Source organism: Microcaecilia unicolor, chromosome 6 (assembly GCF_901765095.1).
Source record: "Microcaecilia unicolor chromosome 6, aMicUni1.1, whole genome shotgun sequence".
Classification (NCBI taxonomy): domain Eukaryota; kingdom Metazoa; phylum Chordata; class Amphibia; order Gymnophiona; family Siphonopidae; genus Microcaecilia; species Microcaecilia unicolor.
In genome coordinates, this window is record NC_044036.1 from 74416913 (window position 1) to 74440790 (window position 23878).

The 23878-nt window shown below is 44.7% G+C and overlaps 1 protein-coding gene across 3 annotated transcripts in view; it reads right to left on the minus strand.

Moving 5' to 3' along the window:
- ARHGAP29 (Rho GTPase activating protein 29) overlaps positions 1 to 23878 on the minus strand; it is a 321071-nt gene that overhangs the window by 29555 nt on the left and 267638 nt on the right. For all 3 annotated transcript variants that reach the window (XM_030206020.1, XM_030206021.1, XM_030206023.1), the window contains 3 exons: positions 20484 to 20647; positions 5180 to 5368; positions 708 to 845 (listed from right to left, as the gene is read on the minus strand). In XM_030206020.1, coding sequence (XP_030061880.1) covers positions 708 to 845; positions 5180 to 5368; positions 20484 to 20647 — 491 coding nt within the window. The remainder of the gene's footprint in view (positions 1 to 707; positions 846 to 5179; positions 5369 to 20483; positions 20648 to 23878) is intronic.

Below are 23878 nucleotides of genomic sequence, written 5' to 3' on the forward strand. Positions count from 1 at the left end.
TTCTCTGTCAAGTGAAAATTTTTTTTTCTTTGGGGGGTGGGAGGGGGAGGGTTGGAAAACTTTAGAAATGTAAAACAAAAGAAAAACACCTTGCAGACAGAGGCTTTTAGTGACAAGATTACATCTGGCTCTTCTCAAATAAGGTCCAGCATTTGCATGTTACAATATGCAAGTGACAAGGACAGCATTATTTTTTGGCATTCAATTCTACCAGCACTTGTATGAAGCATTGTAATAGCCCTAGCCACAAATATTAAAGGTAATTTATTCTGTCCATAATGCTATCAGATCCCCAAACTCACTCTCACTGTGAGGGCAGCACCCTCAAAAGAACCTTTCTAATCTTAATTCATTCTTGTTAATATCAATAGAATCAAACAAAATATCACAGTCTCAAAAAATTCAGGCTGATTCTTGACCCTGCTTTATTTTATTTTTTTTTTTTTAAGAATCAAATTGGAGGAGTGCTTGTACATATTTTCTATTTAATGATTTAATTTCCAAACTTTATGAAAACGTCAGAAATGCCTTAGAAAACATTAATCACATGTGTAGAAAACAGAACACTCACAGTAGAATCTTAATTAGTTTTTACATTCAGCTGATCATGTTAAATTGTAGATTCTGTTTGGCCATGAGTTCACAAGTCTCATAAGACGCAAATACTTTTCCCTTTCTGTCTGTAAAAGAGTACTGAGAGTGCATACCTGACGGAGGTATAATTTTAGTACATTACTGATATCATGTGCATAGATATCCGACAACTCCACCAAATCCTTTCCATTTTCAAAGGCTTGACAAAGCTTTTCCACTCTTGATTTCGCTCCATTCACACGATAAATACCCTTTTATCAAGAGAACACAGAAAATGTCAAGAAGTTTATCTTAACAGCAATTCAATTGGAAACATTTGTTGCATACAGTAATGCTTTCATAATATAGCAATTCAAGATTAAAAGTTAAAGTTAAAGAACCTGACAGGACTTGAAAATATCTCTGACTTTGGCTTTACTGCCTTCTTTTTATGTTTTCAACACAGGGAAAACTAACAGGAATTACACAAAATGTGTCCATATCTATCCAATCATTCATATGGAAGCAAATACCTATCCAATGAAAGAGTAGAAAGTGAAACTGCTTACCCGTAACAAAGTTTCTTGGTAGACAACAGAAAATACAGTCCTACTACCGGTGACGTTATCCCGACAGTACTGACACGGCTTTTACCCTCTTCTCGCCCAAGGACAGCTTTTAATATATTCCTGAATATGCATGGGAGCTCCCTCGTGCATACCTGCTACTTCTTCCCTTCAGCTGTCTTAGCTAGTATTATTCAGTGAAGTGGGGGGATGGAGGGCGGGACTTACTCATTTTATTCCTATGGGCCCTGCTACAGAACATGCACTAAGTAAAAGACCCCCTCAATGTGACAGCAGCATTAGGTTAAGTTTTGCTCTGGAGTCTCATTTACTTTCAAGAAATAAGATGAGATGGCATTTTCTTCTAGTTTTGATTTTTCTTTAGCATGTAATTGTAAATTGTTCTTACCTTTATAAGCATGGCATTTCTAATACTGATCTAGATTGGGAGCACCAATCTTTTTAGCCCATTTTGAGGTCAGACAGGTAATATACAGTGTTTGATTAACTCTATTAGTATTATATGTACGATCAGTTTTTTAATCTTCTGTGTCTTATGTGTACTTTATAAATTTTTGCATCCAAATTTTCTTGTGTTGTATACAGATGTTTAAAATATGCTTCAGCAGTTTGTATTCTTAGAGAAGGGTGAGACTTTTTAGACTGTCTTTTTTATGTCTAGATGTTTTCTTGATCATAAACACTCTGGGCAGCATATAGTTTGAAGGTTTCGGTTTTCTGATTTGTTTTTTTACCCTATAAACCCAGTGATGCATGCTCCCCTGTTCAAATCAATTTTCAAGCACTAATACTTATACAAACTAAAATTTTTTATTATGATTCATTTTTAAAAAATCTTTTACAACTCTCATTGGTTTAGTTTTATGGATAGGTTTATGGGGATAGCCACCTCAAAACTCTGAAATGACCATTTCTCATCAATCAGATTTAAATGCATTTTCATATTATATATATACACACACTTTCCAAAACAACCGTTATTTATTATCAAATCTTTATTCAAAAATTACACTTAACATTTCACTTCATTGTCCATTAACTTATCATAAAATCTACATTACAACCCAAACACTCTCCATCATACTACATTCACTCCACTTCACACATAATATGCACTTCTATAAAATTATCACACAAACAAAATACACAATTAGCATCAGGGATCAAAGTGAGCATATAATCAAACAGTGGCCATACTATAGCCTAGTATACTTTTTAGCTGCGTGTACCTAAATCTTATGATCAAAGTTCTTTCACTTGATGACAAATATTCACCAAGATACGCATTGGCCAATCCAAAACCTTTTCATATATATATGACCAACAGTCCACTCAATGTAGCATAGATGCCATGTTCAAACAGCTGTAATCCATCCACATTACTTCACTGAATCCCCGGTGTTCTCCTTTAATATCCTCCAAAAAACAGATCAGATCGTATAGTCCATAACTCATTCCTCCGCTGCATATACAGTGACAGACCATACTGTCAGAATATCTCTGAACTTTTCAACTGAAAGTGTCACAGGTTTTAACTTTATAGCGATGCATTTCTTCATCAATAGGACCCTACACGCACGTGTTTCGCTCTTCCGAGCGTCTTCAGGGGTCAAAATCTGAATGGACAACAATACACTATTAAATTCCTGATACACTTATACCAGCTTATAAACAATTAAAATCGTGCTTACCAGCTATCGCAGGCAGTTGGGATCCCAAAACAAACCAGTCGCTCACCGGGTCGTCACACAGGACGCCCACACATGCGCATTGGCTTAGTCTGGACGCAGTATTTTACCATCACCATTTAAAGGCTTAACCATTCAATTTCCTTGTTAAGACCTTTCAGAGTGACCGTACCCCACCTAAAAATTACCTGTTGCTCTTTACGTAACAATATACATGAGATATTCCCTCCTCTATCAGATTTCACCTGATTCAATACGACAAAACGTAAATCCTCTAACATATGACCCTTAAGCTGCCAATGAGACACTATCGGAGCCTCCCTGCGGCCAGTACGTAAACTGCTAAGATGTTGGGCAATACGTAATTTAATTTTCTGACTCGTTTGCCCAATATACCATAGCTTACAAGGACATTGAATCCCACAAAAACAGCTGTTAGTATTGCAATCAGAAGGTTCCCTTAATTTATATTCTTTATCATTAGTGTGGGGAATATCAATCGACCGAACTTGCATTGCAAATTTACAATACACACAGTGACCACATACTTTTTATGCCCCACATTATGACCCTCAAACTCTTGTGTCTTGTATCTATCAAAACTCAAACGCTCACCTAAATTAGCACCTCTCAAAAAGGCAAACCGCGGACTGTTTTTAAACACTTCATGAATACTGAGCATAGACCAATGTTTTTTAATAATCTGAATGATCTTATTGGACAAATGAGTGTATGGAAGAACACAAGTGAGAGGGGCCAATTCAACTTTCTGCCTTCCAGATTGACACCATTCATTTTGAAAGTTGAATGCTCTTTTAGTGGCTTTCCTCAACACCTTACGGGGATAACCCCGCTGGGTGAATCTATCTACCATCTGTGCAGCCTAGCATTTAAACTCCTCATGGGAACTACATCCTGTGGAGAACCCTGCCTATCTTGGGCCACGGAGGGAACATGTAAAGAAGGATTTCCACTGGCCATGGCTGAAGAGTGCATCAACACCTTCTGATCCATACTCTCTGCTGAAAAATCAAGGCACTTTGGAATTGCACTGAGCCATGACCGGCATCCTTCACTTGCGGGCGATCAGTTGGAACCCCAACTCTGCCAGTTCATTCCCCCTGGTCTATGGCATGCCTGCTCAGATAATCCTGTACACTTCTTCCGTCATGTTGTCGGACAGAACCCACACAGGCTTGTCCACCACAAGAGAGTGAAACACCAGAAGAGCAAACTGAACTACATTACTTCAGTCATTCTCTATGCTCCCAATATCTGATGAAAAGAAATGAGCAAGCAGGCATTCAGACAGGAACTAAACTACTGTTTTTTGGGGTTTTTTTTAACATGGAGAAGAAAAAGGGAGGAAGAGCAAGGGAGAGGAGCTGAATGGGGGAGGCGACCTGGGGTGACCAGATGTACTCCTTAAAGGTGACATTGCACAGCAGCTCACCCCAAGGCCACACTAAGCCTAGCACAGGAGCCAGCAGCAAAGAAGCCAGGAGCATATGGGAATGTCCATCTGCCTGCTAGAGATACAGAATACTGACTGAGCTAGAAGCATGACATCTCATATAGAACTTCAATTCAGCGCTCTCTATCTCCACCTGCTGGTAGAGGGACACAACCCTCGAGTCTCTAGATTCATCTACTTCTGTCACCAAGGAATGATAAAGATCTTAGTGTTACAGCGAGTGGGCATTGTGGCCTTGTTCCAGACATTTAAATCTCATGATAGCTGGTGATGGTACAACACTTGTTTACACTTTGGGCAGAATTTGAAGTTCCTTGTCTACTGATCTGATATGACAACATCAAAGTGAAGACATTTGCTTCTTCATACAATGAGTGAGGCAAAAAAATTGGCTATGTGAGTTACTTGCTGTGGCTGTATCAGAGAAAAAAAAACTGTAGTCTGTGGAACCATCAAGGACAAAAATCTTTAGAAAACCTAGGATTCTGCTCAAAACCCTAGGAAAGAAACACTAAGAAACTAAGTACTGGGGCCAATAAAAAAAACCTGAATCCATATCTGCCTTAGCAAATGAAAAGAAACTTTAGAGAGCCACAGAGCAGCAGCAGTGTGATAACTGCTACTCATGAGTAGTAAAGATCTGGCTTTGGGTTTAAAAAAAAAAAAAAAATCATCAATAGGACAGAATTACCAAAACCTTTAAATGCTAATATCTTCACAAACAAAATCTTAATTCTGCTTTGAAAGGATTGCATAATAGAAAACATAATTAAAAATGATGAAAGGGTTAGTAAGACAAATACAAGCTGGAAGCTTTAAGTATTTATCACTACACTTTTAAATAATTGTGTACATACCTTGACATTCATGGCTCTGTTCTCTATTTCACAGGTACACTTTTTGATGATGAAAGGAATGCCATCAGGAGCATTTTTAGCAGCTTGAGCAAACTCCACACCAAACAAATGAAGCCTCCCATGAAGTTTTTTGTGCCCACACTGAATGGCCAATGATTCTAGGCATTTCTTGTGGCAAGCAAGATAGCACTAACGCCAAACAAAAAAAAAAAAAAGATATGAACAATTCATAGAAGCAGTCACAAATGCTGCAAAAACAGGACAGGCAAGCTGATGACTAACTTTAGTTAATGGGAAAGATCTAACATTGTTATAGTAACACAGTAATACTCATGAATAATTCCAATCTAGTGGAAAAGTTCATGCATTCTTTTTTCACTAACTCTCACTGTAAGCAGTGAGCAAACTACCTAAAACTGAATAATAAAACAAACTTAAAAATCTTTACTAAACATACAGTATTTTGTAACAATATATAATTTAAAGGCAAAAGTAGTTTTTCTCCAGTATTTAGGAGTTTTGCTCAATCCCCCACACTAAAGTGATTAAATTGGATGACAAAAATCTTCTAAGGAATTCAGAAAGATATAAGCAACTCCAAAAATAATGAAAGTTCTCTGCATCCTAGGCACCTTCAATTGAATGGATAGGAAAATCTCTCACTTGTTTCTTGAAGGCCCCACCCCCTTTTTAAAAACTTTATATAAGAAATCTTTTGAAATAGTATAAATACTGTAATAACACAATCCCAAGTATGCTTATACACATCACAGACTAAGGGTGAGTTACTCTTGCCTGATAATTTCCTCTCCTTGAATTCTGTTGGACCAGTCCAGACTAGAGCGTTATGTCTTCTTACCAGCAGATGGAGGCACAGAACCCCCCCCTCCCCCACCTGAAGATTCCAATGACATCACAAATGGTGCAGTAAGTCTGCTGATACCAAAGCTATAAGTAGTGGTAGAAAAGATAACCCCCCAAATACCCTTCCAAAACTATTTATAAAGCAGAGGCATGCAAAAACACCAAAGGATTTTCTAAAACCCAAGGTGGGCGTTGGACTGGTTTTACAGGATTCAAGGAAAGGAAATTATCAAGTAAGAGTACACTTTACCTTCCTTATCTTGCTAGACTAGTCCAGATTAGTAAGGTATATACCAAAGCTTATCCTTCAGGGCAGGAGGAAGACAAAGCTCCCTCTAAATGGCCCTGCCAAAGTTATTGTCCCTCTTAGCCCAGATATCAACCGTATCAAGCCTAATGCACAAATGCAATGACAACCAAGTAGCCACCAAACAAATATCCTCTGGAGAGACTGTTCTGGCTTCCACCTAAGAATTGCTTGAGCTTTTGATTGTACAGACCTTGTGGGATTACTTTTTAGTTAAGAATATATGCTACCTTGATCCAATGTGCTAGAAATGACTTAGAAGTTGACTGCCACTTATGCAGGCCACAAACAAAAAAAACATCTGATCTGCAAAATGAATTAGTGACCTCCAGAAAATGGATGAGGGTCCTGCAAACATCCAGTTTATGCAGGGTGATACCTAATCCTCTGTTGAAAGACTTCTGGAAAGGAGGAAGAGAAACTATCTGATTCAGATGAAATGGAGAAAGCACTTCTGCAGAAAAGAAGGAATTTTATAAATGGTAACCAAGTTTGCTGAAAGACAGATAGTGGTCCTTATAGACAAGGGCCTACAACGCCAAAATCCTCCTAGCTGAACATAAGGCAACAAAAGAAAAACTGTCTTAATAGATACATCATTTAATGAAGTTCAGATGAATGTGCTTGACTGATGGCAAAAAACTACATCTGATTGAGCTGCAATAAAGCATCTACCACTTTTGCCCTAGAACAAGGGCATGCCATCACCTGTACCTTAGGCAAGAGAATCAAAGGGATAACTACTTTCCCAGGAGATATATCAAAAGCTCATCATCATCGCTCAAACACACCCCAAACCTAAACATAAGAGGTAAAGAAGCAGAAAATCTCTGGGCCTTCAACATAGTACTGCAAAAATAATATAGATAAATTCCACAATTTGAAACAGTGGTAATGAGCTGTAGTATATGGAAATATACAGTGCTTGCACTTAGCTGTGATGCACTAAATGCAACTAGACATTCCACAGATTGCCCTGGACATCAACTAAAGAAAGCCTCTGGACTTTATTGGGGGGGGGGGGGGGGGGGGGGGGGGAAAGAGAGGCAGGCAGGAACAATTCCAGAATCTTCTGCGCACCCCCCCCCCCCCCAGTACCCAAGTTTAAAGTAGTGGCTTTAACCCTTAGCGGCAATCTTGTGGTACTACTGGAGATTAAGCTGTCAAATAAGGGAATACACTTATTTGGCAGCATGACCCCTAGCGGTAGCAGTGTGAGACTACTGCGAGGGGTCACACTCACCATTTTGAAGCCAGGATGCCAATGGGAGCAAGAACATATGGGGATCATAGTAACATAGTAGATGACGGCAGAAAAAGACCTGCACGGTCCATCCAGTCTACCCAACAAGATAACATATGTGCTACTTTTTGTGTATACCCTACTTTGATTTGTACCTGTGCTCTTCAGGGCACAGAGCGTATAAGTCTGCCTAACACTATCCCCGCCTCCCAACCAACCAGCCCCGCCTCCCAACCACCAGCTCTGGCACAGACTGTATAAGTCTGCCCAGCACTATCCCCTCCTCCCAACCACCAGCTCTGGCACAGACTGTATAAGTCTGCCCAGCACTATCCCTGCCTCCCAACCACCAGCACTGCCTCCCACCACCAGCTCTGCCACCCGATCTTGACTAAGCTCCTGAGGATCCATTCCTTCTGCACAGGATTCCTTTATGCTTATCCCACGCATGTTTGAATTGCGTTTTAGAGTGAATCAACTGGCCCAAGGCAGCCTGAGATGTCAGTAGACAAGTCCCACTAGACAGAGTCGTATCAGATCCAAAGACCCGCCCATCCCTCCCGACCCTAAAATATCGCTTAATACATGCATCCAGCTTTTCATACTTGAGTTCGCAAATGTGGAATGCTCTATCACTTGACCTGAAAATAACTTACAATGTAATTAACTTTCGTAAGGCACTGAAGACACATCTCTTTAACATGACATACCATAAGGACTCATAATTGGAACCGTAATTCACCATCATTTACTTAATAATCGGTTTATTTTCTCCCTATATATAGTTTATTATGTAATTCATGTTTATTTACGATACCAACTGTATGTTTTCCCTTTTTACCTATTCATGATATTATCCATGTATATATATATATATATATATTACCAACTGTGTACTCTGAAATGGCATAAGTCATGACGGAAAATTGTAAGCCACATTGAGCCTGCAAACAGGTGGGAAAAGCGAATGATACATACCTGTAGCAGGTGTTCTCCGAGGACAGCAGGCTGATTGTTCTCACGACTGGGTTGACGTCCACGGCAGCCCCCACCAACCAGAACAAAACTTTGCGAGCGGTCCCGCACGCAGGGCACGCCCACCGTGCATGCGTGGCCGTCTTCCCGCCCATGCGCGACCATTCCCGCTCAGTTGAATGACAAGCAAAAATGATCAAAACGCAACTCCAAAGGGGAGGAGGGAGGGTAGGTGAGAACAATCAGCCTGCTGTCCTCGGAGAACACCTGCTACAGGTATGTATCATTCGCTTTCTCCGAGGACAAACAGGCTGCTTGTTCTCACGACTGGGGTATCCCTAGCTCTCAGGCTCACTCAAAACAAGAACCCAGGTCAATTGAACCTCGCAACAGCGAGGGCATAACAGAAATTGACCTACGAAGAACAACTAACTGAGAGTGCAGCCTGACCAGAATAAATTCGGGTCCTGGAGGGTGGAGTTGGATTTAAACCCCAATCAGATTCTGCAGCACCGACTGCCCGAACCGACTGTCGCGTCGGGTATCCTGCTGGAGGCAGTAGTGTGATGTGAATGTGTGGACAGATGACCACGTCGCAGCCTTGCAAATCTCTTCAATAGTGGCCGACTTCAAGTGAGCCACCGACGCTGCCATGGCTCTGACACTATGAGCCGTGACATGACCCTCAAGTGTCAGCCCAGCCTGGGCGTAAGTGAAGGAAATGCAATCTGCTAGCCAATTGGAGATGGTGCGTTTCCCGACAGCGACCCCTTTCCTATTGGGGTCGAAAGAAACAAACAATTGGGCGGACTGTCTGTGGGGCTGTGTCCGCTCCAAGTAGAAGGCCAATGCTCTTTTGCAGTCAAATGTGTGCAACTGACGTTCAGCAGGGCAGGTATGCGGTCTGGGAAAGAATGTTGGCAAGACAATTGACTGGTTAAGATGGAACTCCGACACCACCTTTGGCAGGAACTTAGGGTGAGTGCGGAGGACTACTCTGTTGTGATGAAACTTAGTATACGGAGTATGAGCTACTAGGGCTTGAAGCTCACTGACCCTACGAGTTGAAGTAACTGCCACCAAGAAAATTACCTTCCAGGTCAAGTACTTCAGATGGCATGAATTCAGTGGCTCGAAAGAAGGTTTCATCAGCTGGGTGAGGACGACGTTGAGATCCCATGACACTGCAGGAGGCTTGACAGGGGGCTTTGACAAAAGCAAGCCTCTCATGAATCGAACGACTAAAGGCTCTCCAGAGATGGCTTTACCCTCCACACGAAGATGGTAAGCACTAATCGCACTAAGGTGATTCCTTACTGAGTTGGTCTTGAGGCCAGACTCTGATAAGTGCAGAAGGTATTCAAGCAGGTTCTGTGCAGGGCAAGAACGAGGTTCTAGGGCCTTGCTCTCACACCAAACGACAAACCTCCTCCACTTGAAAAAGTAACTCTTTTTAGTGGAATCCTTTCTAGAGGCAAGCAAGACACGGGAGACACCCTCAGACAGACCCAACGCAGCGAAGTCTACGCCCTCAACATCCAGGCCGTGAGAGCCAGGGACTGAAGGTTGGGGTGCAGCAGCGCTCCGTCGTTCTGCGAGATGAGAGTCGGAAAACACTCCAATCTCCACGGTTCTTCGGAGGACAACTCCAGAAGAAGAGGGAACCAGATCTGCCGGGGCCAAAAAGGCGCTATCAGAATCATGGTGCCGTGGTCTTGCTTGAGCTTCAGTAAGGTCTTCCCCACCAAAGGTATGGGAGGATAAGCATACAGGAGGCCGGTCCCCCAATGGAGGAGAAAGGCATCAGACGCTAGTCTGCCGTGTGCCTGTAGTCTGGAACAGAACAGAGGCAGCTTGTGGTTGGTCTAAGAGGCGAAAAGGTCCACCGAGGGGGTGCCCCACTCTCGGAAGATCTTGCGTACCACTCTGGAATGGAGCGACCACTCGTGCGGTTGCATGACTCTGCTCAGTCTGTCGGCCAGACTGTTGTTTACGCCTGCCAGGTATGTGGCTTGGAGGAGCATGCCGAACTGGCAAGCCCAACGCCATATCCCGACGGCTTCCTGACACAGGGGGCGAGATCCGGTGCCCCCCTGCTTGTTGATGTAATACATTGCAACCTGATTGTCTGTCCGAATTTGGATAATTTGACAGGACAGCCGATCTCTGAAAGCCTTCAGTGCATTCCAGACCGCTCGGAGCTCCAGGAGGTTGATCTGAAGATCCTTTTCCTGGAGGGACTACAGGCCTTGGGTGTGAAGCCCATCGACATGAGCTCCCCACCCCAGGAGAGATGCATCCGTCGTCAGCACTTTCGTGGGCTGTGGAATTTGGAAAGGGCGTCCCAAGGTCAAATTGGTCCGAATGGTCCACCAGTGCAGTGAAGTGCGGCAACTGGTGGAGAGGCGGATGACATCTTCTAGATTCCCGGTGGCTTGGCACCACTGGGAAGCTAGGGTCCACTGAGCAGATCTCATGTGAAGACGAGCCATGGGAGTCACATGAACTGTGGAGGCCATATGACCTAGGAGTCTCAACATCTGCCGAGCTGTGATCTGCTGAGACGCTCTGGTCTGGGAAGCCAGGGACAGGAGGTTGTTGGCCCTCGCTTCGGGAAGGAAGGCCTGAGCGGTCTGAGAATTCAGCAGAGCTCCTATGAATTCCAGAGATTGGACTGACTGGAGATGGGACTTTGGGTAATTTATCACAAACCCCAGCAGCTCCAGGAGGTGAATAGTGCACTGCATGGACCGGAGAGCTCCTGCCTCTGAGATGTTCTTGACCAGCCAATCGTCGAGATATGGGAACACGTGCACTCCCAGCTTGCGTAGATACGCCGCAACCACCACAAAGCACTTGGTGAACACCCTTGGGGCAGAGGCGAGCCCAAAGGGCAGCACACAATACTGAAAGTGCCGTGTGCCCAGGCGGAATCTGAGATACTGTCTGTGAGCTGGCAGTATCGGGATGTGAGTGTATGCGTCCTTTAAATCCAGGGAACATAGCCCATCATTTTTCTGAATCATTGGCAGAAGGGTGCCCAAGGAAAGCATCCTGAACTTTTCTTTGACCAGGAATTTGTTCAGGCCTCTCAGGTCTAGGACGGGGCGCATCCCCCCTGTTTTCTTTTCCACAAGGAAGTACCTGGAATAGAATCCCTGCCCTTCCTGCCCGGGTGGCACGGGCTCGACCGCATTGGCGCTGAGAAGGGCGGAGAGTTCCTCTGCAAGTACTCGCTTGTGCTGGGAGCTGAAGGATTGAGCTCCCGGAGGACAATTTGGTGGAGGGGAGGCCAAATTCAGGGCGTATCCGCACCGCACTATTTGGAGAACCCACTGGTTGGAGGTTATAAGGTTATAAGATGCCACCTTTGGTGAAAAAGTTTTAACCTCCCTCCGACTGGCAGATCGTCCGGTACGGACACTTTGATCGTGGCTGCTTAGGCGCACGCTGTTGACGGGAACGAGCGCGCTGGGACTGTCCCTGTGCCTGATGAGGCCTTCGGGCCGGCTGGGTGTACCTACGCTTGTTGTAGGCGTAGGGCGCAGCCTGCCTGGCCCGGGAAAAACGTCCACCTGCTGAGGTGGATGCTGAAGGCGCCCGGTGGGAGAGCTTGTCGAGGGCGGTTTCCCGCTGATGTAGTTGGTCCACCAACTGCTCGACCTTCTCACCAAAAATATTATCCCCCCGGCAAGGGACGTCAGCCAGTCTCTGCTGGGTGCGGTTGTCCAGGTCAGAGGCACGCAGCCATGAGAGCCTGCGCATCACTATACCTTGGGCCGCAGCACGAGATGCCACGTCACAGGTGTCATATATACCCCTGGACAGGAACTTTCTGCACGCCTTCAGCTGCCTGACCACCTCCTGAAAAGGCCTGGACTGCTCCGGAGGGAGCTTGTCGACCAGGTCCGCCAGTTGCTTCACATTATTCCGCATGTGGATGCTCGTGTAGAGCTGGTAAGACTGGATGCGGGTCACGAGCATGGAAGATTGGTAGGCCTTCCTCCCAAACGAGTCCAGAGTGCGAGACTCCCGCCCCGGGGGCGCCGAAGCGGTATCCCTCAAACTCCGTGCTCTCTTGAGAGCAGAGTCCACGACCGCTGAGTCATGAGGCAGTTGGGGCCGCATTAACTCTGGGTCCGAGTGGATTCTGTATTGGGACTCTGCTTTCTTGGGGATGGTGGGATTAGATAATGGTCTCAACCAGTTCCGAAGCAGTGTCTCTTTGAGGACATTATGCAACGGCACCGTGGAGGACTCTCTAGGTGGTGATGGATAGTCGAGGACCTCGAGCATCTCAGCCCTCGGCTCATCCACAGAGACCACAGGAAAGGGAATGCAAATAGACATGTCCCTAACAAAGGAGGCAAAGGAGAGGCTCTCAGGTGGCGAGAGCTTCCTCTCTGGTGAAGGAGTGGGGTCGGAGGGAAGGCCCACAGAATCCTCTGAGGAGAAATATCTGGGGTCCTCCTCCTCCCCCAATGAGGCCTCTTCCTCGGTGTCGGACATGAGCTCCTGCAGCTCAGTCCTCAACCGGGCCCAGCTCGACGTCGAGGCACCGAGACCTCGGTGGCGTCGTCGAGCGGTGGACTCCCGCGCCGGCGGGGATGAAGCTCCCTCCATCGACGGGGACTCCACCTGCGTGGCGGTCGAGACCGGTGCCGCAAGTGGCGTCGGTGTCGAAGGCCTCGGCACCGGGCTAGAGCACGCTGGCGCCGCCATCAACGGCGCAAGCACCCCCGGCACCGTCTGGCGCATCAGCCCTTCCAGGATCCCCGGAAGGATGGCTCGGAGGCACTCGTCCAGGCCCGCTGTCGGGAAAGGCGAGGGGGCCGGTAGAGGTGTCGGTGCCGGAAGCTGTTTGGGTCCAGGAGACTGCACCGAAGTGCTGGCACCCTGCCGTGGCGGTACCTCTACTACAGAGGGGGACCTCTCCTCTCGACGCTGCCGCTTCCTCGGCGTCGACTCATCCCTGGCGCCGGGAGCCGGATGCGTCGTGGGCGACCGATGACGGTGCTTCTTTGTTTTCTTGCGATGCCCATCATCGGCGCTAGGTGGAATGGAGGAGGAGGAGGTCGATCCCCCTCGGCCTCGAGGGACCGGGTCCGACAGGGTTCGGGGTCCCGAGGGCCCTGGGTACAGGGAGTGACCGGGGCCGATTGCCCACGCAGCCTCTCACCCCTGCCATCACCGGAGGACCGGCGGGCCGACGGGACCTGTGCTCCTGGGGTCGATGCCATCGGTGCCGATTTCGCAGACATCGATACCGGTACCGAAGAACCGGCCGTCGACACCGATGCCGTTGAGGGGCCGGCGCAAGTTCCAAAAAGACGGTCCCGAAGAACTTGCCTCGCTACTTGAGTCCGTTTCCGGAGACCAAGACACAAAGTACACGACTTGGTATCGTGCTCCGGCCCGAGGCACTGGAGGCACCAAGCGTGAGCGTCGGTCTGCGAGATAGGCCGGCCGCACCGAAAATCCACTCGGGACCTTCGAGGACATCGACGGAAAAATCGCGTCGGCGAAATCAAAGTCGTCAATGGTGGCGGTAAACCACACCTCGAAAAGAAATCGACCGCGTGGCCACAAGGCCGCAACGCGACGCCCCCGCTAAAAGACGAGGGAAAACAAATACAGCGCGTTTTTTTTTTCTTTTGAGAAAAACTAAAGAGAAAACACGGCAACAAAAATAAACGAAAAAATAAACGAAGAATCTGAAGGCTTCCAAGAGAAATACTGCCAACTACAGACCTATGGCATCAATTTCTTATTTTATAAAGTTATCAATAGAAATCAAACAAAATAAAACATGGAAAAGAAAATAAATCCCTGTTAGATTTTAAACGGGACATTTCTGTTGGTATGAAAATTTTACTGTTGCAGTTCGACATGTCCAGCGCATTTGATATGGTGGACCACGCCATCTTACTACATCTACTAGACACACTAGGCATCGGAGGGTGCGTGTTACACTGGTTTAAGGGTTTTCTGTCAACAAGAACTTACCAAGTCAAAGGCACTCCAGATCATTCTGCACCTTGGAAAGCTTCTTGTGGGGTTCCCCAAGGTTCGCCCCTTTCTCCAACGCTATTCAATATCATGCTGTTTCCCCTTGCCACCGCACTAGCAAACCTAGGCCTGAAACCATTTATCTACGCAGATGACATAACCATCTCCATCCCCTTCCATACTTCATTAGATGAAATCACAGATCTGATCGAAGTGAGTTTTTCTGTCTTGGAACGTTGGGCCGAGGTATTCCGGTTTAAGATCAACAAAGACAAAACTCAGTGTCTTGTGCTTTCGTCCGTCCATGCCAGATTTTCCACCAACTCCCTTGTCATTAAAGACCAGACCCTCCCTATTTCACAGAGCCTTAAACTTCTGGGTGTTGAGCTGGACCCTAACTTGCACCTGGATCCGCAAGTGCGAGTGGTCACCAAACGGATGGTTCTATGCTATGTGGAGGCTGCGGCGTGTTAGGTTTTGTCTCACCAGAGAGCTCTTCCGCACTCTCGTTCACTGGCTAGTTCTGTTTCACCTGGACTACTGCAGTGGGATTTATGCAGGCTGCCAGGAGCATCTACTGAGGAAATTCCAGACTGCCCAGAATACTGCTGCAAGACTCATCTTGGGCAAGCCGCGCTGGGTTTCTGCGCAGCCCCTACGTTTCAACCTACACTGGCTACCTGTGAGAGAACGAATTGCATTCAAGATCTGTACTTTGACACATAAAATAATCTATGGCTTAGCTCCGGAATATATGATTCCTCTAATAGATCTCCCACCTAGAAATGCCATCACTACAGCACGCACCTTTTTACAACTCCATTATCCATCTTGCCGGGGTGTTAAATACAAGCTTCTTTTTGCTTCCACTTTCCACTACTCCAGCCCGAAGACCTGGAACACTCTTCCCCTGTACCTAAAGTCGCAAGCTGACCACCCTCTTTTCAAGAAGCTGCTGAAAACGTACCTTTTTGAACAAGTGTATTCCATTAGTGACTCTGCTGTTTAGTCATCCTAATTGCTGTTAACATTTTATCCTTATTCTACTGCTAAATTCATGTGCTGTATCTCTTAACTTTTGTAATTCATGGAAGCCACATTGTGTCTGCATTTGTGGGAAAATGTGGGGTAGAAATGAACCGTAAATAAATAATAAGATGATACCTTTTTTATTGGACATAACTTAATACATTTCTTGATTAGCTTTCGAAGGTTGCTCTTCTTTGTCAGATCGGGGACGCAAACATACCAGGCTACAATCTATTTAGGAAGGATAGAGATGATTGTAAAGGTGAAGGAGTAGCTCTGTATGTGAGAAACGATATCATAGCGACTAAAATGCCCTTATCATGCAATTAGATCTTTCTAGCGCATTTAATTTTTTCCGATCTGACAAAGAAGGGCAACCTTCGAAAGCTAATCAAGAAATGTATTAAGTTATGTCCAATAAAAAAGGTATCATCTTATTTTCTTTTCCATATTTTGTTTGATTTCTATTGATAACCTTAAGAGTGGACTAACACGGCTACCACACTCCTCTACTTTATTTTATAAAGGAAGGTCTGGTGACCCCACAGTAAATTTTTTTAGATTATTTTGACATTACATAATTCACAGTCAGGTTTGCGCACTGTTTACAGCACAGAAACTCTACTTGTTACTTCTCTATCTTCTAACCCAGACCCCAAAAAACACACACACACACAAAAAAAAAAACCAACCCTCTCTCTCCCTTTCTGCCTAGCTCTGATAGTAGCGAGCATAGGCTTTTCAAACAGTTTCTTGTCCTTTACCCTGCTAATCCTAGTTGTAACATTCTAACTTTGCCTACTATACTGTGGACAAGTTCTGTCAGGTTTATTTTCCATTGCTAATCCTAGGTAAAAAAAAGCAGCTTTAGCCTTACAACTGGCTTAATTTGCTTTTACATTGCAGAGACTGCTATAATTATTGGGAATATTTAGATTTACAGGAGAAAAGTTAGCTTCCAGCTGAGTTTGTGAATTTGACTGTTGTATCAAACTGAATTTGATTATTTTAGCAAACCGTGATGGTGCTTACCCCAGAAATTTTTTGATAGAGGACCTGGCTCACTCATTGGGACTTATACTTTTCTGAAGTACTACCTGCTTTTGGAAAGGGTGATAAACATTTACAAAATAAAGAGAATTTCAATAGGTGGCTCAAAGCCTGGTGTCATCAAGAAGATTTTAGGTGAGGATTGATGGGGCAAATACATGGAAAAACAAAAGACTATAGTAATGATGGACTGCATCTCACTGTGGCAGGAAAAAAAAATCCTTGGAGAGAAATTCAGACAATATGTATCTAGGCGTTTAAACTATAAGGAGGGTGTGGCATATGAAGGCAGGTCACTTCCAGTGGTCACCCTCAGCTGAAGACAAGGTGTGACAGTAGTAATGAAAACAACTATCTTAGCAAATCATTTCTTACCAACAGAGCAGGAAGTGAGACTAAAGAAAAAACTAAACAGAAGATGAGATTGCCACTGAAATGTAGCTGGAAAGCGATGACCACAAATGCTCGCAGTCTAAGCAACAAAGTTCATGATCTGCAAGCCCTGATGATAGAAGCAGACTTAGACATTGTTGCTATCATGGAGACATGGTTCAAAGATTCCCATGAATGGGACGCAAACATACCAGGCTACAATCTATTTAGGAAGGATAGAGATGATTGTAAAGGTGAAGGAGTAGCTCTGTATGTGAGAAACGATATCATAGCGACTAAAATGCCCTTATCATGCAATTAGATCTTTCTAGCGCATTTAATCTTGTTGATCATAAAGTGCTACTTGAAATTCTTGATAGTTTTGGAATAACTGGAAAAGTACTCTCATGGTTTAAGGGATTTCTATCTTATAGATCATACCAAGTTAGAATGTATGGAGTGTTGTCAGATAGATGGTCTCCACCATCATGTGCACTGCAAGGATCTCTCTTATAGCAAGTACTGCTCAATGTTTTAATGTCTTCATAGGGTAGATGTCTGGAGAGGGGAAGTTATTCTGTTTGCATGTATGCAGATGATATATCTATACCTTTTCCAGTTACTGGTGAGTTAAAGGCTATTCATCAAAATATTTCTCATTGTTTTTCCTTAACTGTAGATTGGATGACCTCTCACTACTTGAAGTTACAGCGAAAACAAAATTCTTGTTAGTAGGTTCCCACCATACTATGGATTTAAATCTCAAAATTTATGGTGAAATCTGTTTGTTAGATTGCTCAGTGAAACTTCTAGGTGTTACCTTAGATGACAAATTATCCATGGAAGATCAAGTTAATTCTCTTCTGAAAAGTTCTTTCTGTACTATGAGGAAATTAAGAAGTATTCGGAAGTATTTGTGGGAGGATTTATTCCGGCTTGTGGTTCAATCTTTAATGCTAAGTAAGCTAGATTATTGTATTATTGTTTACCTGGGTTTATCAAACCAATTTTAAGAAGGATTTAAACAATTCAAAATGTGTCTACGCAGCTGATTTTTTTTCTTTGAAGAAGTCAGACAGGATCACACCTTACTTCATTAAGCTACACTGGCTTCCAAGAGGGGAGAGTATTATTTAAACTGGGATGTTTGATTTTTTAAGATTGTACATGGTATGGTACCCAATCATATGATCTCTCTTGTAAGTAGATGCACTGGGCACCACCATTTTGAGAATGCGGGCCCAAAGGCAGGAGGGGGGAGGCGTTGCTCCTGCCCTCCAACTGTAAAGGCACGTGGAGGGGAGGAAGCAATTTTTGATAGTACGGGAAGGGGGGGTTGAGAGGGGATGTAGAGGGCAGTGTGGCATCCACTGGACCACCAGGGACTTTTTTTTGCTTTGGGTGGGAGCCGGGAGGGGTAGAGTAGTTCCACTGGGCCACCAGGGAAGTTTTTAAACGTCTCTGGGGGAAGTGGGGTCGAGTCGTGGGGTCCATGAGCGCCTACCACAGAGATCTGTACTGGGACTGGTGCTATTTAACATATTTATAAAATGACATGGAAATCGTAACAATGAGTGAGGTGATTAAATTCGCAGATGACACAAAACTATTCAAAAATTGTCAAAAACACATGCAGGAAATCGGGATGATGAGTGAGGTGATTAAATTTGCAGATGTCACAAAACTATTCAAAAACACATGCAGCCACACAAATATCTCAGAAAAGGGTTGGCAAATCAATTAGGTGCTTTTAACCCATTAGTGCAACGTCTGGCTTCTTGGAGTTTTGGCTTAATTTGTGGTTATAGTTTGTAGTCACAGTCTGTATATGGCATTTGTGTTGTGTATGACCTGTCCTTGGCTTTCTGCTTGTACGGTATAGCAAGTGTAAATAAATTATAATACTTCGTTGCCCTAGTTGCAACTCCCCCAGTACCATGCCTGGTATATGCCATCTTTATATTTTGTACAGTATAGGAGGAAATGCATCTCTTTCTATTTCTCTGGAGTTATACTACATGCAACGTCTGGCCTCTTGGAGTTTCGGCTTAATTTGTGGTTATAGTTTGTAGTCACAGTCTGTATATGGCATTTGTGTTGTGTATGACCGAAGTATTATAATTTATTTACACTTGCTATACCATACAAGCTGACATGCAGATCTGGGCGGTTTACAGGCTAAAAAGAAAAAAACAGATTCAGAAAGGAACTACAATAATGGACAGGACAGGCAATTTCACTTAGCAGAAACACAATCAGGCAAATCTGAAAGTATCAGTGGGGGAAGAAAAGGTGGGGAGGATAGTACAAAAGCAAGGCTGGGAAAAGAGGGGAATTTAACAATGCAGTATGACAACCAAACTCTCTCCTCTTGTTAACTGAAAGCTTGTTTAAACAACCGGGTTTTTAGAGCTTTTCTGAAGTTCATAAAGGAAAATTCAGACCTTAAAGATAGTAGGAGGGAATTCCAGTGAGCAGGAGCAGAAACAATGAACGAACTATGATGAGTACTTTCAAGTTGAGCTGATTTAGCATGAATTTTCTAAGTAGCATTCTGCAGCAATTTGGCTTGTTCAGTTTTCCCAATAGATGTATTGATATTTTAGGGCCCTAAAATATCACAGGTAGGATCCTTGTTTTGGAAGTTAGTGCTGGCATGGTAGATTTGCTCTAAGGTTTTGAGTGACTTTTTGTTTTATAGATTTTTTTATTACTTTACAATATATCTGTTAATGAGGTTACACTAGAAACAAAAAAGTCTTTATACCGTGGGTCTTATGGGGAAATGTCCCAGTTTGCTCTGCACTCACTGCTGGGGGAGGGCCAGGGGGCTCTGTGCTTAAGAGGGGGCTTAAGAGTGCACTCTCTTGTAATTTCCCTAACCCTCAATGTGGCCTGCAGCAACCGAAGCTTGCACTGCTACCGTCATTGAAATCATTGGGAGTGGGGCAGGAGCAGGGTATGGGTGCATCAGGTGGCAGGTTTTACTCTTACAAAAAGTTGGCAACCCTAGTGCCAATCCATCCCACCTGCTGGCCCACCCAAAAATTGCCTTCTGGCTACACCACTGGTTTCAGCCACACAAATATCTCAGAAAAGGGTTGGCAAATCAATTAGGTGCTTTTAACCCATTAGTGCCCAATGTTCCCATATTTGTTCCCACATATGGGAACATTGGGCACTAATGGGTTAACTTGCTTATGCTGTTCTATATCAATAAGCATGTTCTGTGGTCATATAGCTGCTTCTAAGAATGCCCCTTCCCTTTCTGAAGACTCTAGATTAAAATTAAAATAAGCATAGGCACCTAAAAATTTATAAAAGTTATCCGTAACGGCAGCTAAATCAGACATTGAAATTTCAGATCCCAGATATTTGCATTTAGATTCCTCAGACTGAGAAACACTCTGCTCAAACAGCATTCCTCAGATGTCAAGATAGAAATGGATACTAACCTCCTCACACTCTGCTCCATGGAATACCACTAAGCTGTCACACTCTCTGCATTTGGATGGAGCTCTTAACTTCCTCAACTTATGTGTTTGTGCAGCCTTTGACATCACAGTGTTCCTAAATGGCCCAGGAGAACTAGCAATTTCAGAAGCAAGGTCATTTAAACCTAAACAAAGAAATAATGTATTGCAATGATACAAATCAAATAGCAAATAAGAGGAATCATACAAAATAAACAAAATAAAGCAATACAGATTAAAACCATGAGAAAGTAAATGCACATTTTACTAAACCTGGACTCATCATTTACTTGCTGATACTTGCATCCGTACAACTGACACTGACTACCAATGTTTCAATAACTTCCAGGAATATCATATAGAAACCAGGAATATCATATAGAAACTAAAGTTCTCCAAAAATGAGAAGCCTGAAAAGTCTGGACCATTCACCCCAAAAGTGAAAGTGATTCTTCAAAAAATTCTCATTTAGAAATATCAAAAACACCAGCCATTGAAAATGAACACAGCTAAGTAAAGTTCTTACTGGTAACTGGTGTTCTCCACATATACAAAGTTAAATAAAACACACAAAAAATGAGGGTCATATCCAACAACGTCAGAAACAGTAGTGCACTGGAGAGCTCAGAACCTACTACTACTACTACTATTTAGCATTTCTATAGCGCTAGTAGAAAAATCTTCTGATCATGTCGGTCCCTTCACATACAGTTCAATCTTGCAGAGGTAACTCAGTATATGGCTTAAAATCAACTCTTGGGGAGGTGGGAATGACTGTGTAGTAAAGATACTTACCTGTGGCAGGTATTCTCCAAGGACAGGGCTTTATATTCTTACAAGTGGCTGATGCCGACATGCGTCACCCGGTCCGGAACATATGAAAAGCATAAGCAGAGCTTTGTGGAGTGCGAGACACGCTCCACTGCACATGCATGAGTGCTTTCCCACCTGCAGTGAGAACGCAGTCTCCGCAGTTTTATACTACAGCAAAAAAGTAAAAATAATAAAGAAAAAAACTCCAAGGGGAGGAGGTAGGGATTGAGAGAATATAAAGCCTGCTGCCCTCAGAGAATATTTGCTTCAGGTAAGTATCCTTGCTTTCTCTGAGGACAAGCAGGCTTATGTATTCTCACAAGTAAGGAATCCCTAGCATCCAGGCTCACCAAGAGCAACAAACAGTGGTCAACTGGGCCTCACAATGGCAAGCACATAACACAGATTAGCCTGAAACTGTATACAATCTGAATGAGAGCACAGCCTGGAACAAAAAAAAAAAAAAAAAAAAGTGCCTAGGAGGGTGGATTCTAGACCCCAAACACTGTTTGCCCGAACAGACTGTCACATCGGGTATCTTGCTCAAGGCAGTAATGTGATGTGAATGTGTGGACTGAAGACCACATCGCAGCCTTGCAAATTTCTTCAATGGAGGCTGACATCAAGTGGGCTACTGAAACAGACATGGCTCTGACATTATGAGCCATGACATAACCCTCTAGGGCCAGTCTGGGCATAAGTGAAGGAAATGCAATCTGCCAGCCAATTATAAATGGTGCGTTTCCCAATGGCAACCCCCATCTTGTTGGGATCAAAAGAAATAAAAAGTTGGGAGGACTGTCTATAGGGCCTGGTCTGCTCCATGTAGTAGGTCAATGATCTCTTGTAATCCAAGGTGTGAAATCTGCTTTCGCCAGGATGGGCATGAGGTCAGGGGAAGAACGTTGGCAAGATAATCAGCTGGTTCAGATGGAACTCTGACATCACTTTTGGCAAGAACTTGGAATGAGTGCAGAGGACTACTCTGTTGTGATGAAACTTAGTATAAGGTGCATCCACCACTAAGGCCTCAAGCTCACTGACTCTATGAGCTGAAGTAACAGCCACCAAGAATATGACCTTCCAGGTCAAGTACTTCAGATGGCAGGAATTCAGTGCTCAGCTGGCTGAGAATGAAATTGAGATCCTATGACACTGGTGGAGGTTTGACAGGGGGCATTAACAAAAGCAAACCTCTCATGAAGAGAGCTAGAGGCTGGCCAGAGATGGCCTTATCTTCTACACGTTGATAATAAACACTAATTGTGCTATGATGAACCCTTAAAGAGTTGGTCTTGAGACCAGACTCTGACTGGTGTAGAAGGTACTCAAGCAGGGTCTGTGTAGGGCAAGCAAGGGGATCTAGGGCCTTGCTCTCACACCAGACAGCAAACCTCCTCCATTTGAAAGACAGCACCTCTTAGTCGCAAGTAGGATTGTATTCGGGAGATGAGCATTGAAGCCTGGTGCATCTATCTCCCAAAAGAATCCAAGGTTCTAGCTTCTCTTCCTGGGGGCGCCAAGGCATAGTCCGTGGAAATCCTGGCTCTTTTGAGAGCAGATTCCAACACCATGGAATTGAGGCAACTGAGGCTTGTCAAAACCAGGTGTACTCTGGATCTGGTATATGGCAACGACCTTCTTGGGAATGACCAGGACCAACAGAGGTGACTCCCAGTTCCTAACGAGGACTTCCTGGAGTGGAGAGGGACAGTCACAGCTTCCCTAGAAGGAGACATGTAAGTCCAGGACCTCAAGAATCTTGGACCTGGGCTCATCCTCCGCTTCCAAAGGAAATGGAATGGCATCAGCAATTTCCTTGACAAAAGAAGAAAATGAAAGACTCTCACAGAGGAGACTTTCTCCTTTCAAGTGGAGGGGAGGTCAGAGGAAAAGTACCTTGGATCCTCCTCAGAACCCCATGAGTGCTCCTCTTTGGTCTCAGAAAATACCTCCTGATGGGAGTGTCGTGACTGAACCTGCCTCAACGTATAGAAACCATGTTCCAGAGAACAGTGTTGAGAAGTCAGCTCCTGCCTCGACTCCAGCAAAGCTTCCTCCACCAATGCTGAGGGAGTGCCGGCTTGGGTGGCAGTTGACACTGGGGCTGCATTCGGCATTTGTGTCAGAGGCCACATCACAGGCTGAGGGCCGAGAGGCCACAACGGGAGGCAGGGTAGGCGCAAGCAGCCCCGATGCCCATTGCATAAGGCCATCCAGCAGCTCAGGGAGCAAGGCCCGAATGTGCTCAAGGGCCGACAACGGGAAAACATGGGGTGCTGGTTCAGGCGCAGGTTGCAGAGCTGCCAGGGTCGATACAGGAGCCGGGTCTTGGCTGCTGGGAGACTGACACATCAGCACCTCCTGCACGGAGGGGGAGCGGTCCTCCCAGCGTCAACGCTTCAACGCCCCAGAACTCCCAACACCATGCGTCGAGGGCGACCGATGACGATGTTTCTTAACCTTTGCCTGAAATGCATCACCGAGGCTCCCCGGTACCAATGACAAATCCAGAAGTCGTCTTGGGTCAGGTCTGACGATGGACTGTCCCGGGAGCCCTGTAC